The sequence below is a fragment of the Balaenoptera physalus genome, assembly GCF_965194825.1.
Source record: "Balaenoptera physalus genome assembly, chromosome: 4".
In the NCBI taxonomy this organism is placed as follows: Eukaryota; Metazoa; Chordata; class Mammalia; order Artiodactyla; family Balaenopteridae; genus Balaenoptera; species Balaenoptera physalus.
In genome coordinates this window covers 34,079,134-34,092,259 of record NC_138891.1, presented here as the reverse complement: position 1 = coordinate 34,092,259, position 13,126 = coordinate 34,079,134, and the positions used below count along the sequence as shown (strand labels likewise).

Genomic DNA, 13,126 nt, shown 5'->3' with positions numbered 1-13,126 from the left:
GATAAATTTGGCTCTGTTTTTCTCTAAAACCTTTTTTTTTTTTTTAACTTGGCCCATTTGGTAAGCTAACACTGTTTAGTTATAAAAGCTTCCTGGGACTGGAAGATGTTACTAGACTTATTTTCAGTCTATGAACGATTTTAGAATATTAGATGAGCAAAGATATCTGAAAGCAAATTATCGTCTGAATGCAGTAACATGGAAAAGAATGAATTACAGATGTAATTTATCCGTCATGAGCAGATCCTAAACACTGATTATGTCCGTGCTTGTGCAGAAAATTGAAAATGATAGAAAAGCTTCCCAGCTTTTCTAACTTTAATTTTCCATGTTTTACTTTATGTAATTTACTGTCAACTATTAACAGCAGATGCTTCCTGCCTTATTTGAGAATAGCCTGGAATTAAGTATAAGCGATTCTGAGAACCAGAAGCCTCCACACCAAGTCTGAATTCTATGCAGAGAGATAAATTCTCAGTTAAGATGCCTGGGGCCGTATGGGGTCTTGAGAAAACAGTTTTTGGATCTCAATAAATAGTGAGTCTCAATCTAACATGAACTGCAATTAAAATATAAATATTGTTGAATAAATTGAGATAGCATCAGGGACCTCCCTGGCGGTCCAGTGGTTAAGACTTTGCCTTCCAATGCAGGGGGTGCGGGTTCGATCCCTGGTCAGGGAGCTGAGATCCCACATGCTGCACGGCCAAAAAACCAAAACAGAAAACAGAAGCAAATTCAATAAAGCCTTTAAAAATGGTCCACATCAAAAAAGTCTTAAAAAAAGACAGGAAAAAAAAAAAAAAACTGAGATAGCATCAGAAGAATCCTTCTGAGCCTAAAATTGTTATCTAGGGTTAAAATATAGGTGGTTCCCAATAGACCAACGGTGATGCAGGGAGAGCTGCCCCAGCCTGGTGGCCTGTGGCTATGGGAACTCTCTTACTGGGAATTCCCTCTAGTTCTTCTCTTTCTACTTGTGGTCTCAGAATTTGTAGTTGTGAGAGGGAAGGGAGGGGAAAAAAAGGAAAGATAAACCACCAGACACATTTCTCTCTCTCTTCCTTAAGTTTCTCTTTCACCGACCCTCCAATTGCTATGGAGAAGTTCCACCTCTGAACTCTACCACCACCACCTAATATACTGGTTTCCCTGTTAGCAATTTGCCCCTGGGGGGCTGTGTTTTTAATATCTGCCTTTCTAAAGTTTGACACAGGAAGTGTTTAAGTTATACTCCTTGAATTGTGAAATCCCCACCCCCTATCACCTCCTAAATGTCTTTCTTCTCATATCTGGTTCTTTATTGCTGATCCCTTGACTATATCCTATGATAAAATGGCCAGAAAACAAAAACAAAAAAATCTTAGTTTGATATTTTCACTATGCACCTATTTTTCCCCGTTTCTACTAGTAATCAGAAAGAAACGGCATCAAAACAAAGCTACACTTTTGATAATTTTAGAAAGGAAAGAGAATGGGAAGAAGCTGTTCATCAATATGAAGTTCCACAGTGGACCAGACTCAGAACCAAAAAGCTATACACTTGAAAAGGAAGCAGGTTGAGACCTTAGCAAAAAAGAAAGGTTACTTGGAAGACATATTAACAAAAAAAGTCATCCCACCCAGGGGAAGCTTTTGACATAGCCCCTCATTCCATACCCTGTCTTTAGTCCCTATGATTCTGAGCCACTGCCCTATTGAAAGCCAGCTCTGGGGCACAGGAGCAGCCCAAACATGGAGCTGAGGAAACCTCTCGCACCGGCTTGCAGATAGTGTCCGGGAGTTTGGGAAAGGCTACCTTCCCTGCATTAGGCCCGGATGAATTTCCGGAGCCCCCAAACTGAAACTTGAAATGTATTTTTCCCATTGAAACAGTTTAACAAAAGCAGTTGGGGGTCTATGACACTAATATCACTTAAGATGTATGACGGGATAGTACTCATAATGTTACTGGGGAGCCTCCTGGGTTTAATTAATAATCAGAGTGTCCAGGGTACTCTTTGCACTGGACTGTAATTCAAGCATCCTATGGGTTCCTTAGGCTTCCCAGGGCTGGACTAATGACTTAACCACACTGCTTCTGTGGAAAAATGCTTTCTAAACAATTAAAGCTTTGCAATATGGTTTTCTTAGTACATTGGGGGACAGCTATATAGTTTATACAGTGACTCCTTAAGGTGATGAATTTAAAATGTTTTTCCTACATGGCCATACATTTAAAACAAATACATAATCTTTGAAAGTTGGTGGAAGCATTCTTGATGCTATTTTGTGTTCACTCACTGATTCACTTGTTGACTTAAAATATAATGTTTTGAGTATTTACTGCTTTAGGCCCTATGCTGTGAATCTGCCTGAAATATTCATTTTTATTCTTAAGCACTGCTGTTCAGGTATTTTCTTTGCTGAATCCTTGGGATGTGGATCTGTAAATTAAGAAGCAATGTTTTACAGGAAAGTGGTTAAAAGTGCAGGCTGTGAAATTAGGTTACCAGGCTTGGAGTCCGCATTTTACTGGGTGAATGACCTTAAGTGGACATCACTTAACTTCTCTGTACTTCAGTGTGACCATCTGAGAAACGGCAGTGATACCAGTAACTCTTCAAAGAGTTTATGTGAGGACTAAGTACTATGAAAAAATTAAAAGCACTGAAAATACTGACCAGCATAAAATAATTTTCAATAAATATTAACTCATTTTATTTTGCTTCATGCAGAGGAAATAAAGTATATTTGCAGAAGAAGCAGAAATAGGCATCAGAGTAACTACAGATTCTTTTGTCGAAATCATTGAGACCTGTTTTTTTATGACATACATTCCTGTTATATTCCAGTTATAAATATATAACTGTTTATATAAGTATGCACTGGCAATAGGAAAATTTAAAAAATAAAGAAAGCAATTTTTAAATTCTGTATTAGTAAAAAATCAATCCATTTGTGATATGCCATATTTTAGTGACTAAATATATCATGATTTGAAAGGAGAAAAAAAAAAAAGGCAACTCTAGTTAACGAAGACAGGAAAAGTGAGGACAGGTTTGCCAAGATAAGAAGATACAAGTTTCTCTTCAGAAGTGATCTCCCCTCATACCCAGATGCTTTTCAGGGAGAGATACTTGATTCTGGAAGTTTTCTGGGGGGAAAAATATCTCGCTAACTCCCATCCCAGTAACTGCCCTCCTGAACATCCATTTCCCCCTTTCTACCTAAACTACCCAGAGGCATGGTTTCAATCAGGGCGACAGTTAAGTACATAGTTTCCAGCTATCCTTGCTGCCAATGAGAAACCAGGATGAATCACTGGGTGAAGCTTAGAGGACTTTTGCTAAAAGGAGCCTTAGCGGGCTGGGCTGTGGCCTCTTTTGCCCATGCTTCTTCCTGCTTCCTGGAATGCAGATGTGGTGGCTGGCACTGCAGTGGCCATCTTGCAAGTTTTAAATAAACCTATGGTTGGAAGTCATGTGCTTCCGAGGACCTAAGGGTGAAGAAACCTAAGTTCTAGTGACTGTGGAGTCATCACATGGGCCTGGACAACCTACTGAAATATAAACCCTTAATCTGTTTATGCCTCATGCTGGGGAGGAAAGGTGTCTCTGTTACTCAATACTGAATATAATCCCTTAAAGACAGAACGTCTAAATCATTTCTGTATGACTCCAGAGAGAAATATAAAAAGGGATCAGAACCAACAGATCTGAAGCTGGGCAGTTAGAAAGCTGGAAAGAACTCAGGGATAACACAAGAAGAAGAATACCGGTCAGACACGGCCAAGGCCCAAAGGTATCCAGGAGACAGCCTTTCAATCAAATGATAATGTCTAAGGGATTATAACTAACAGTATTTTTAAAACACAAATCCTTATAATATAGAAAGTTTTATCTCTAACAACAAATCAAACTATCTCAAAGTGAAAATCTTTCAAAAATGTGCCAAAAGAGTATAAATAATGCTGTAGGTGATGTTCATTTGATGTTTTCTGTATAAGAAATACAGTATTAGATAAAAACTCTGTAGTTGTTTATCATAAATAAATATTAGAATAAGATGTCCTCACCAGAATTATTCTTAAGGTGAAATTCACCAAGAAATCACTATTCTAACAATCTGTTATACTTCAAGCAACTAAGTATTTCTAACAAGCCTTTCCAGTTGCTTTTACTGAAATTTCTGTGTATTAATAACTATCATCAGGGCTAAATCACAGACCATCTACTTAGTTATCTATTTCCACTGACATAATTTTTGGCCTTGTTAACATAGAAATTGCTCCCTTATCTACAAGCACAAAATGTTGTTTCTGCTGAAGTTTAAAAAAAAAAAAAAAACACTCAAAATTTGCTCAATAGGATATCTTTGTAAGAAAATAAGAAGCTTTGTCTAAGTCTGTGGGAAGGCAGAGACATTGCTCAGCATGAAAGGTAACAGATTAGCGATGTTGATAGCTGAAATCCTCTACTTATCCTTGGCAAGGAAAATGACAGGATAAGCTTCCCAAACTAGGTCCCTAGGTGTCTGTGCTGAGTCTGAGAAACATTCAGTTTCTCACCTCTCATGTGAACCGGGCACATGTCACACACTTCCTGAATACAAGATTTACACCACGCTGCATAGGCTCTTTTAAGTCAGTAATAGCCGTCAGCAACAGCCTTGTACACGGAATTGCTTTGAGGCCATTCGTGGAATCAGAATTTTGTGTACGTTTAGAAGTCTGAGTTACAATTAAAGTTTGAGCTCGAGTATAAGTGCCACATTGCTTTAGGTTTAAATTGTTTTTAGTTTGCCACACACAAAAATTGAAGCAAGGTTTAATGTGAAAAAGAAAAAAATAGAAGCAGTGTACCATAATCTTATGAAGGAAAAAAAAAACTAGTTCTAGAATTAGTGCCTTAGGTATCATGATTCAAAACACGGCTTGAAATTTGTCCAAAAGTTTAAAAATCTTTACTCCTTTAAAAAATATTATCCTAAAAAAATGTCTAACCATAGAATATAAATAGGTAAATGGATCAAGTTATAAGTATTACCAAAGCAGCTGTGGCTACTGAGAATTTCATTAAAGAAAGGTTTGTGTCAGAGTTGATGACATTACACCTGGCTCACTCACAGGGAGTTCTTTACAAAGTTGTGACGTTTCTGCTTAGAAAATACAATTTGAACTTTCCTATGATACACAACGCTACACAAGTTATGCTAACAGTTCATCTCCTAAATCATTAGGGGGAAATGAGGAAGTCCTGTGTCAACCTGTCACTGAAAGACACATTGAATATGCACCTACAGAGTTACATGTACATACAATACTCTGTCAGAGTTTCAATATCACATGGGAGATGCCCTTAGCAAAACAACAAACAACAATGAAATGCTAGGTAAAAGTTATTCCAATTAGGAGCCTAGTAGATCAAAGTTTTAATTCAAAAGTAGATGTTTAGCCTGCAATTTGCAGATACCATTTTGTCAGGATTATCAGCTGAACTGGTTCAAAAGATATTATGGAAAGACTATGCTGGGACTTAGAGCAGGAGCAACACAGGCAATTGCTAAATTGAAGATAAACGGTGCTAATAATGGAAGATCTTCTAAAATGTAAATGTAAATACCTTGAGACCACTTTATTATGTCCAGTTATGTCACCCTATCCCCGCGTAACCATCTGGAGACTTGGTTTATCTGCGTTATTAACTGTGAGTTTTCTAGTTGTTGCTCATTTACCTGGATGTTTACCTATTTGTGTGTCTTCTAATAGCTGATTTTATTACTTCATATATTCTGCTAAGTCTTCAGAGGCACTTTAAATGTGTTTGTTCATGCCCTTGATTCCACACTACTTTGCAGTGGAATCTGGTCTCTGATGTGTCTATGATAAATTTGATCAGCTGGGCTATCTATATACACAAACATGTATAACAGTGAAATGAACAATTATTTATCTTAAACAAAATTGCCTAATTTGATAAGAGAACAAGGTACTAAACTTTTCAAAGGTAAAAAGTTTGCTAGATTTTTGGAAAATAGATAGTAAACATAAAGGTTATATTTCTCCTCCCACAGCCCCTGAAAAATAAATGGATATTTGTAAAAGAAGACTTCAATAAGCAAGTCTCTTTCTGCTGCTCACAAGATGAAAGCTTATTTTTTGATAATATAAATAACTTGGCATCACATTAAAATACAGCCTGTAGGCTTTCTTTATATCAACTACTTAATTTTAGTTAAGAGATTATTACTGAAGAAAATAGGTAACTTGCCATTAACGACTCTTTGAATCATCATTCCTGAAACATAATATTCTAATAGCATCTTATAGTGCTGACATTTTTCTTTTGATATTTTTCTCTTTTGGTATCCCTTTCATAAGCCATGAGAAAAAAGAAATCCTCTCCAGCATTAAATAAAACACCTTTTCTAATGTTCAGTATTTCTGAAGTAATAAAACACTCAAATCTATAATCTGTGAGCAATTTAATTCTCAATATGAATATACTCTTAGACTGTTGGAAATTAAGACTGCAAGTGCAAAAGCAAAATTAAGGGAGAAAAATTAAATGCTTAAAATATTGTTTAATTTATAAATGATAACTCATTATTACATCTTTTGTTCTTTCTTACTGCTATCATTCTATTTCAGTATATGCATATATACATATATTCCTCATTATTATATATTCTCATTTTACTTAGCAACACATTTATTGTGATGCAGAATTCTAGGTTTTCACGTAGTAAATGCATCTAAGTTAATTATTTAAACTTTAAAATCACCAATATGCAACTAAAAGACTATCAGCTGATTTTCTTCCTATTCCCTTTAGTAACATGCCAATTGATTTCTTTTACATAAATACTTTCTTGAACTGTTTGACTTCTGTTTTTAATGAAATGAATTCTCCGCCTCTATGTAGAAGTCTGCTATAAACCTAAGTCACCTGGGAGCCTGGCCAAAGTCTGAAACAGCACAGCTGAAGGGTACAGCCATTTCCCAGGGTCCTCTCAGAGAGTATTTGGTTTGCTTTCCTAACTTGCTAAAAATAGTAGATTACACAGGCTACCTCCATCTCAGGGCTCAAGAACTCACAAAAGGCTGGACTATGGATTGTAGCAATATATAGAACACATTTTATTAAAGAAGTCAGGATATTACAAGTTTTCTAAATTCCTTCCGTTTACTCTCTGAAACAATACAAATGATCTAGCGGTTCCTGGCATGGAAACCTCATAATGCTCCCAAATTTCAGAACTTCAGGCATGAGTCATAGAGTTACTTTAACTGTTTTAAAATATGTTTTTGATCTATTTTAGCCACAAAATTGAACACAGGAAGACTACTATCTAAAAGGTGGGATTCTGAATACTCTTATCAAGAATCACATGTGTTAGTTACAAACATACACACATATATATGAAACACGGCTTTTTGAAACATGAATACTTAATTACACATTCAAATTTTTTTAAATTAATTCTTAACATAGTTCACTAACATTTAAGGAGCTGTTGTTCTGGGGATGAAGCTTCACCAGAAATAAACCTGTGTTTATTTTTTCCCTGTTACTTAAATCAAAATATCTTACCACATTTTAGACACTATAAATTAAATTTCAGTTTCTCTTAGAAAGACAAAGAATATGGACAACGTTTGCACTGATTAGCTGCGACAACAAGCTGATTTCAAAAGTAAATTTAAAATCTTGAAATTATTTGTTATTAAAAAAAAAGTCCTTGATGTTGATGTGGCAGTTGAATCCTGTTAACCACACAGCATGTCATTAAAGCAACGCTGCTGCTTTACTCAAAGGGGGACTGTTCTATGGCCACAAGTGAGCAGCAACTAAAAAAATATTTTGAGATGGAAAAATAGCAACTGAATTTTAATGTTTCACAATGTTTCCAAATGCTGTGAAAGCAGGTCTTCTGTGAAACCACTCAGTGTCACAGCCAAGTTTAAGGTCCTTCATTTTGCAGTTACCAGTGCACCATCAACTGTCTGTGGGATTAAAAATTGGATTTACTAGTAATTGGGTCAAAACAGGGTTACTTATGGACACAGCTGGTTACCGACAAGTGTAATTAGCCCTTTGCCCCTCATTTTATGGGTCCCAGTCTCTAATTACACCTAAATTCAGTTGGCAGGAATTTAGGAAGACACAGTCACAAGGTACAACCACTGTGCCCTTCATCGATGCCTTTCAAAGGAAAGGAAAAAAAAGGCCCAGTGGTAATTTATAACTCTTGTTTATTGATCTTTAGCACTATGACACTAAGAACAATCTAACACTATAAGGTATCTTTGTTGTCGTTAATACCTTTTTTTATATTCTACTTTGAAGATAATATCCTTGAGTCTTTGGTGAAACTTTAGCAAAGTGAGCTGCACAAACTGGACCAAGAAGCAATTTACTGAAATAGTTAACTCACAAGTTAACTCATAACATTGGGGTGAGTTATGAGTTAACTTACATGTTAACTATTTCAGTTAATTCACCCCTATGGTATTAAAGAAAGGTTACTGTAGCACTATTTTTTTTCTTTTTGCAAAAGACAAAATGGATCTATGAAACTTTCACTTTTCTATAGATGTTGAAATAACAGTGACTCCCCTCTCCAAGGTTCAAAGAGTGAATTAAACCAGCACATTAATATTCAAAGGCAGTTCATTAAACCAAGTATGTAGAGAGTACCCAGGAATCTTCACACTTCTAGTCGACCTTGCACATCAAAATTAAGACATGTATGCTATCTTTTAAAAGACCCACTTTCAAACGTGATACCTGAAATACGAACCCAATGACATTTTTGAATGTCGAAATATACTAAAGTGAACTTGTTGGTATTATGGTGCCCACAAAAGCTAACTTTTAACACCTCTATCTGAGACTGTTACAAATAAAAACATAATAATCAGGAGGTAACAAAAAATAAACTGCTAAGTTACTTCACATTAGAATTTTAGAAACTTAAAAAATCCAATTAATAATACTACTCAAACATTTCTACTGAATTATAAAAGTCACATTCAACAAAGTTTATGCCTCTGATAGGGTACTGTGGCAGCAGCTCAGAACCTTACTTCTAGTTATGTTTTCCACAACATGCATTGCTTCTGGCCTTAAAATAATATGCGCATACAACAAAAAGGAACTCCATAATGTCAAAACATTAATATAAAAAGTCTACCCAAGTTTAGCTGACAAAATCTGCTATACTTTTACAACAGTACAGCACGTTTTCAAACAAGCAAAAACAAATCATCCCCATTCAGCTAGTGCCATGGCCTTGTATATAATCTATGCACATGCTAACACACACATGTATCTACATTTACTATTCCTATAGATAGGCGCTGACTTAGCTATTACTAAGTAAAAAGTAGGCTGACACCTTCTGCTCTAGAAAAAAAAAATCACAGCATTAAAGGACGGAGAAAGTTATTCATAACAAAGAAAGTTTGGCCAGACTAGGTTCTATTGCTTCTCAGTAAAGTCCCCCACCTCAACATCATCAAGAACACACCGTATAACTAAAACTATTAACACAGCAATCCATAATTCCAAACTCAGTGGACTATATGTCCATATCCCCTTTATCCAATTATTGCATATCCTTAAAATAATATAATATTTACTCACTTTCAATGAATCAAAGCAGGCGATTACTCGTCCATTTTCAACTTGGCAGCTTTTCGAAGGATGTGCAAATTTACATTCCGTGTCTGGCCGTGAGCAAGTCCCCCTTTGGAACTCTCTACATACTTCCAGTGTTAGCCATTTTGTGTCCCGAATTGGTGTGACACTAACAGCCATGTTTAGATTTTACAGGTAGTTAAAATTTTCAGTGAAACCAACAAACCCAACCCCCCCCAAAAAAAACAGTAACAACCAAAAAAAGAAAAAACTGAACTAATAAAACTGTAAAATGATGATGAAAATGTCTCCTCCAAAATACTTTTCCCCCACTCCCTGCTTTAAAAGTACATGGAAAATTGTGTTGTCAATATCAAGGAAAAGATCTCCCACTAGAAATTCACAGCATGAAACTGTTAATTCAAAGAGGTTTTGGTTTTTAGAGAAATACTAGGATCGTAAGTAGATGAACGTTTAAAAGTAGGGCCTCGAATCAGCCTTGTGCCCTCAGTAACCCCTTCCCAGTGCCAATTTGGAGCCCAAAATGCAAGCATGAAAACGTGGCAGACCCTCTGACACCGAATTTCCAAGCTGCTTTCAGCAAAGTTGTCTGAAAGGGAATCTCCTCACAGCTGAATTTGCAATGGAGTTTGGTGATGCAATCGGTATTGATTAGTTTGGCATAGACAGATGCAGCAGTTTAGAGCAAAATCGAGAAAATGATTTTTTTTTTTTCCTCCTTGATTTCCTGGCAGAAGATATCTTACTTTTTCAGCAAACTTTTCTCTTAAAACTAAAGCAGCCTAGGGCAATGCCAGATACTTAGAGCTTTTCTCTTGATTATAAGTAGAAATGGGGGTGTCTGGGCTAGAGGTGGAGGGTGGATGTGCTGTCGTCACAGTCTAGCTGGCAGCAAGCAAGGCAAAAGCAGAGACTGCTCTAGAAGCGGTTCCAAGCAGCAGAGACGTCAGGAAAGGCACTTCTTAGTACCAACCTGTAGAAAAAAAAGATAGGTTAAGATTTACTAAGTAGCTCTTCACTGACGTCCTACAGTATCACAACCTTGCCATGTGCTACCAGACTAAGTAGTATTCAAGTCAGCCTCTCTCTCTCCCTCTCTTACACACTCACACACACACACACTCTCTCTCTCACACACACACAATACTTACAGTGAGGCATACTGCAGCCAGCCATTGTAGATTTATTAAAAAAAGGGGCCGTTTCCCCTTGTGAAGCAATGCATGATAGAGAGATAACCAATCACAGATAGTGTTGCAGCAATATTCTGGGCAGAAAGCCAATAGTGTGGGTTGTCTTATGAAAGGTCGCGCCTGTCAGACGTTCATTACTATGCTATAAGCACAGAAAATGTCCATCAGATGTGACTTATTCCACTGCAAGAGGACGAGCATGTGGGTTTTGAATTTACCCAACATGCAGTTAGTGGACTAAACCATGTTAGTTTCAAAACAGCTTCTCAAACAAGTCCAAGCACTTGAAGATCATTATCAGGAAATAAAAAGCAAGGTTTAAAAACTGCAGCTGACTTCCAAGCTGCTCTCCCTCCGGCTCTGCGCAGGCACGGGCACTGAACAGCCTGCTCCTGCTGTCCTGACACGTGAATAAAAAAGGAAAGGGGTGTTTACAAATGGTACATTCTCCTGACCTATCCAATTCACTTCCTTCTACAGCCCAAGTCCTGCCCCCTCCACTGAAAGCGGCACTCATACTGTAAAACTATTCCATTCAGCCGGCAGACACTTTGTCAATATATCACAGGCAGGCGAGATATGAACAAAAGCATCCTTTATTCTAACATTTTTTAAGCAGAAGTTGAGGTCATGTGGGGAAAATAAGGAGCGCAGTGTTGTCAGTGTGGCTGGTAAATGTGAAGTCAACCTCAAGGGAGAAAGTGATTCCATCGCAGAAACATTAAATATTAAGTGAACAATTTGATTTGGGCAACATGATGCACTTCAGAGGTACGAATGAAGCTGGAGGGTAGGAGCTGGGGGGGATCCCCTATTGCCTAACGATCTATTAACTCAGACTGCTCTCTATAGCAGGGCATTTTTGCTTTTAACAACTTACTTTCTCTTTCAATCTGGATGGAAAAACTTTCAGAAAATGCTCAGTAGTTACAGAAACAAAAGCATACATTTTCCCCCCCATTTTGAATGCTACCAAAGAAAACAAGGCTTTAATAACTCTAAAAGTTTCACACTCTAAAGAGCAATGACACAGTATAATAAATAGTGTTAGGTTACACTTCTTCAAGGGCCAAAAATGGCCAACTGGCGTATAATATATTTATAATTTGGAAATTAGAATACAGAATATGAATATGAATATATATACATACATACATATACATAAACCATGGATATCTAGCCGAAATTTTAAAAATTTATTTGAGAATACTGTCATTCTTAACATTAATTTTTTAAAAACTACCAGATACTAGGTTTAAAAAATATTGTAGTAAGACTACAACTTTTGGAAAGATTAAAAAAAAAAAAAAAAAAAACTCATACTGATGCTCCAGAAATATTTTTGTTTTTAAAAAATTTTCCGGTCCTAATTCCTGGTTCTGTAAAAACAAAGCCAAGTTGGTCACGAACTCTTAAGATTCATCCACCTTCCTTAACGTTTACTCTGCAATCAAAATTTCTCAACTTCTTCATGCCTTGCGTATGTACCACATCTGTGGTCAACATCTCTTTTGTCTTTCTGGAATCTTCAAGAGCTTCACCTGCAACCGTTACCTCCTTTAGAAGCTGGCTAACATGTCACTTCTTCCAAGAAGCTTTCAAGATGTCACTTCCTCCGTCTCCACCCACCCATATATTAACACTGTCTCCTTCCAATTACCTCCTCTCCCCTATACAGTGTTTTATTTGCTTACATGACTGACCCACTAGCCTAATGTTCCCAAGGACAGAAACAATCTTACTCATCTCAGTAACCCTAAGTGCCTGGCTTAGGGATGGAAAACAGATGGAGCTCCATAAACTGTGGCAAATTAAATGATCGATTTTACCTGCGAACTGGAATTAACTTTACAGCACATAAATACATAAACACATGCAGGAACACACCCATATAAACAAATATGAACACACACCTGAAAACACACACACACACACACACACACACTCCTTGTTGCCTCTATAAATTTCTATATTCCAGGGTCACTCAGGCCTCCCACTGTCTAGGAATCCTCCCCCTGGCCCTGGACAGCTCCCTCTCACACTCCAGCTCTTCTAAAACTTCATTACTCTCAAGTCCCTCCTCCTCCATGTTGCTCTCACTACCAACAGTAGATGATCTTATATGTCACAAATATTTCATAGTAAAAATAGTGGCCCTCAGGCATGAACTCTCTCTCACCTTCCCACCATCCATCTTTAAACTCTCTCTCTGTAATCTTTCTTCTCAGTCTCCCAGGAGCTTTCCTTTCTCCGGCCCAAGGTTAGGCTGCCACCTTAACTGGCTCCTTC

General features: G+C 37.1%; 1 protein-coding gene across 20 annotated transcripts in view; it reads right to left on the bottom strand.

The window, feature by feature from the left end:
* MBNL1 (muscleblind like splicing regulator 1) overlaps positions 1–13,126 on the bottom strand; it is a 174,815-nt gene that overhangs the window by 132,332 nt on the left and 29,357 nt on the right. For 16 of the 20 annotated variants that reach the window (XM_082459608.1, XM_082459613.1, XM_082459594.1 and 13 more), the window contains exon 2: positions 9,630–10,617. The exons of 2 other annotated variants lie outside the window; for them this stretch is intronic. In XM_082459608.1, the coding sequence (XP_082315734.1) occupies positions 9,630–9,803 (174 nt within the window). In that variant the 5' untranslated portion in view covers positions 9,804–10,617. Of the gene's footprint in view, positions 1–9,629; positions 10,618–10,795; positions 11,238–13,126 lie in introns of those variants that run through there. 2 more of the 20 variants (XM_082459604.1, XM_082459597.1) reach the window with 2 other exon arrangements.